This window comes from Geospiza fortis, unplaced genomic scaffold (genome assembly GCF_000277835.1).
Source record: "Geospiza fortis unplaced genomic scaffold, GeoFor_1.0 scaffold108, whole genome shotgun sequence".
NCBI lineage: Eukaryota > Metazoa > Chordata > Aves > Passeriformes > Thraupidae > Geospiza > Geospiza fortis.
In genome coordinates, this window is record NW_005054439.1 from 732568 (window position 1) to 736432 (window position 3865).

Sequence of the window (3865 nt, forward strand, 5' to 3'; positions counted from 1 at the left end):
CCCCCGCCGCCCCCCCCCCGCCACAAGCTACCGAGTCCAGCCGGGGTCACGTGACCATCTACGGGCCCCAGGCAAGCTATTGACTCTTTCAGTGCTTCAATCCTCCCTCAAGTGAGAGAACATGTCAGAAGTGTAGACACGTAAAGAAACAACATGAATACACTGAAGTCAGTGAAGAAGAAGTCAAGTCCCAGATAGGAGGGATGACCCTTTAGGTTTAGGCTGAAATCCTCTTATAAAGCTATGGAGTAGGACCCTTTTTTTCCCTGTAACACATGAAGGAATGGGGAGACAAAAGTGTTCAAATTGTAGGTATTGAGCAAAGGCCCCCATGCTAAAGTAAGCAGATGTTAAAGTAGCTGTAATCCTACTAGAAGTTCGAACAGAGAAGGAGAGAAGAGCGATGAAGATCTTGTGCCCCCAGGAAGAGGAGATCTCTGTTCCTAGAGATGAAGATGGTTTCAGAGATTGATAACGAGAACCTTTGCTTTTAAACAACTCATCTTTAAAACTGTACCTCATAAGTTGACATGGCCCATAAATACAGCTGTGGGAGATGCTGTGAAAATAGGGGGGATTTCAAAATTGCAGATTTCCCCAGGTGGTTGTTATTCGGGGAAATTAAAAGCCATGAAAGAACTGGTTTTTTGTGGAGAAGTCTCTATGACATTAACAAGAGGGACTTCTCTCCCTAAGTGAGCTGAAGACCATTCTAGAGGTGGTAAACTGACTGGAAATTTTAGGTTTTGTTTCTTTACATTATCAGCGGGAAAGAAATGTTTATAGGGGGAGGACAAGTGTTCTGAAGGTTGCGTTCTGATTCTTATTACTCTTTCTTTTAGTTACTGTAAATAAATTTTTATTTATACTCTTTTAAAGTTTTGAGCCTGCTTTGCCTCTCTCCTAATCCCATCTCACAGCAAGAAATAAGTAAGTACATTCTAGCGGGTGTATTAATAATTGGCCAGGACTGAACCCGCACTAAAAAAGCCAAGAGCCAAGAAATCTCAAATTAGCAAACCAAAACCACTACAGATATTATATTTAAAATTTAGAATTATTTTCTTACCTAAAAAAAAAGATAATGAGGATATTCCACTGTTTATTTGGGCTTTTTAAAACCTATCCAGATAAGCAGTCTCAGTAGGAAATTGTTTGGCAAGTTACTTGAATTTTTGGTAATTAGTGAATAAAAATGACTTGTACTCAAATGTATATAGAACTTTACATTCTGTGAGTCACTCCATATGACTTTAAAGAAAAAGAATTTAAAAAATCCCCAACTTTTATTTATCATTCAAAGTGAAGGCATTGACTAAGAATTATTGAGAAACCAACGAGAAAATCTTGCAGGAAAAGTAAACCTTGCCTGAGATTCATGTGGTGTCTTTTGACAGATGGTTCAAGTTAGGAGTCAATAGTTGGAAAACCTAAAAATTACCATCAAAAGTCTTCAGTAAACACAACTTTACATCATTACTGTTTTTAACCTCCTGGCTCTTATGTTCTTTAAAGAAATGTCAGGGTCAGAGATGGAGATTGGTAGATGAGTTGTAGTATTACATCAGAGTCTACATAAACATATACACTACTTTCACTTCATTGATGTCCCATGGCCTATATGAAAGCATTGTCTGGTTGATTGATACTGTCCTAAGTTATCATAACCAGTTCTAACATATGTTCCTTACATAAATGAAATATGAAGGGACTGATTTTTATGAGTCTACCTTTTGTACAGAAGAACATCTCACAAAATGCTTTGGCAGATTTTTAGGTTTCCTCAATTTGATTTCACGAAAGATATCAAGTGAAAAAAAGGGCTGGGCTGTGATTTCAAGCGCACCTGGAACCATAAAGGAAACAGACCAAAAACACTTTCAAAAATACTTTTCACTTTGTGGAGAGGAGTGTTTATCTTTCATTTCTCTTACTGGGTACACTGAAAAAAATCTGACTTGTTAAAGGCTACAAGTTCTTAGGAATTGCCTGAGCAGTTCAGATACTGCCAGCTGCCTGACAGCATGGAAAAATGTGCTGAAGACCTGAAAACATGATGGTGCATGGGAAGAATGAGATTTTTTTGAAACTAACGGTAGTTTTTTTAAGTAGACCTGTACATCAGACAAGCATGCTCTTCTTGCATTGTGTCTTTATCTCGTTACTTAAAATGACGGTGGTGAGTTAAAAAATCCTTTTAAAAAATCATTTCACTTATATCATTTAAAGCTGTTTACTCTCAGTTCACCTCAGTTTTTTTAGACAGAAAAACTGCAGTCAGGACAGTGGCAGGCTGGAGTACAATAATTTCAGAGGCCAGTAGCTTATGTTAAGCAGTCAGTCAATGATCCTCCATTCAGTTCATAAAAAGCTGTCTAAACAGCAAAATCCATAGATAAATTGATGAATACACACATATGCATATACAAATGCATATGAGTTCTTTGGGTCTTTGTCATTTTACAGCCTGGTCTACTTTCCATTCTTTTTTTGGGATTTTTTTTCATGTTTCTTCATGAAAAAGACTTTGTTTTTCCTTGTTTCCTTTTTCTCTTTGGGAGAGGAAATAGACACATTCCTGTATATTTTTCACTTCATTTTGAATGGTAAGAGAGTCGTAGTTTTCCAAGACAGATGCACAAGAAAAAGTAGAAATGAAAGTGGGAAAATAGTTTGAAAAGTCTAATTGCAATTATTGTTCCCTACATTTTTAGCCAAAATTTACTCCCAGTCAAATATGTGAAGTCCAGAGAATTATTTTAAAATTTGTAAAATTAGGTTTCTTTGAAGTACTTTAAAATACTAATGAGTTTCAATTTTGGTGTATAGAGATAGAGATGCCTGAAAGTATTTGAATTTTTAAAAAGGTAATTAAGTGAAAATGTTTCAAGTCTGTAATCAATGAGAATTCTTTTGAGAACTGACTTATGAGTATAGAGCGGTAAGAAATCACTACATTATCAATAAAACCTTTGTCATCAATAGTGAAGAACAGGGTGAATAACAACATTAAACATGCTCTGCAGTTCCGCTTCACTTTCACATAAATGATGTATTTACAAAAGAAGATAAATAAATGAAAAAAAATCAAGTAAACAAAAAATCATGCTGCATTACATGACTTTGCAGTGGAATGTGCTATTTCAAGCTTGGTACATACTGTGAATACCAGGATAAATTAATCTGTTCAGCACAGTGAAGTTTGAGTACTTTTACAAGAGTGACAACAGGCAAAGCCGAAAAGGAAAGATTTCCCACCTACACCTCCCCTAGGTGATACATGAGGAGATGGAGAGAGTTAAAAGGAAAGACAGAAAAGCAGGTGTCTAGTTTATTTTTTAACTGTTTGACAAAATACTGGTTTCCCTAAAGTGCATGTTTTGGGGACTGATCCTTCTCTCACCCCAGGAGCAAAACTGAGCCCAGGCACACGAGATCCTGCTTCAGCTGCACAGCCACCCCCGGAGGTTAATGCAAGGACTCCTACGTGCGTATGTGCAGTAGTTACAAGATCCTGATGGCTTTATTACCCTTGAGGCCTCCTCTTCGGTATGTCAGTGTACTCCTAACCTGCAGCCACATGACGAAAATTAAACAAGGGTTTGTTACATTTGCTGCTGTGGAAATATGAATTCAGTTGCTTCAGTTTCAGTGTGATTCCCCTCCTCCCCCCACCCCTCCCCTCTTGTTTTTTGAACATTTACATTTTTATGAAAAGTCAAGAACAGGAGACATTTGCGACAAGCAAAAAGGGAGGGGATAGCCCCCACTCATCCATTCCCTTCTCTCTGCAGCCCCCAGCACATTTTTCCTCGTTAACCGCGTTGGGGCAAAGATGTGGGAGTGAGGGAATAAAAGCATTCCT

At 37.7% G+C, this 3865-nt stretch overlaps 1 protein-coding gene across 1 annotated transcript in view; it reads left to right on the forward strand.

Moving 5' to 3' along the window:
• Positions 1 to 403: 403 nt before the first annotated feature.
• Positions 404 to 3865, forward strand: part of IGFBP1 (insulin like growth factor binding protein 1) — a 9527-nt gene continuing 6065 nt past the window's right edge. Inside the window, exon 1 of the mRNA XM_005427267.2 lies at positions 404 to 458. Coding sequence (XP_005427324.1) covers positions 404 to 458 — 55 coding nt within the window. The remainder of the gene's footprint in view (positions 459 to 3865) is intronic.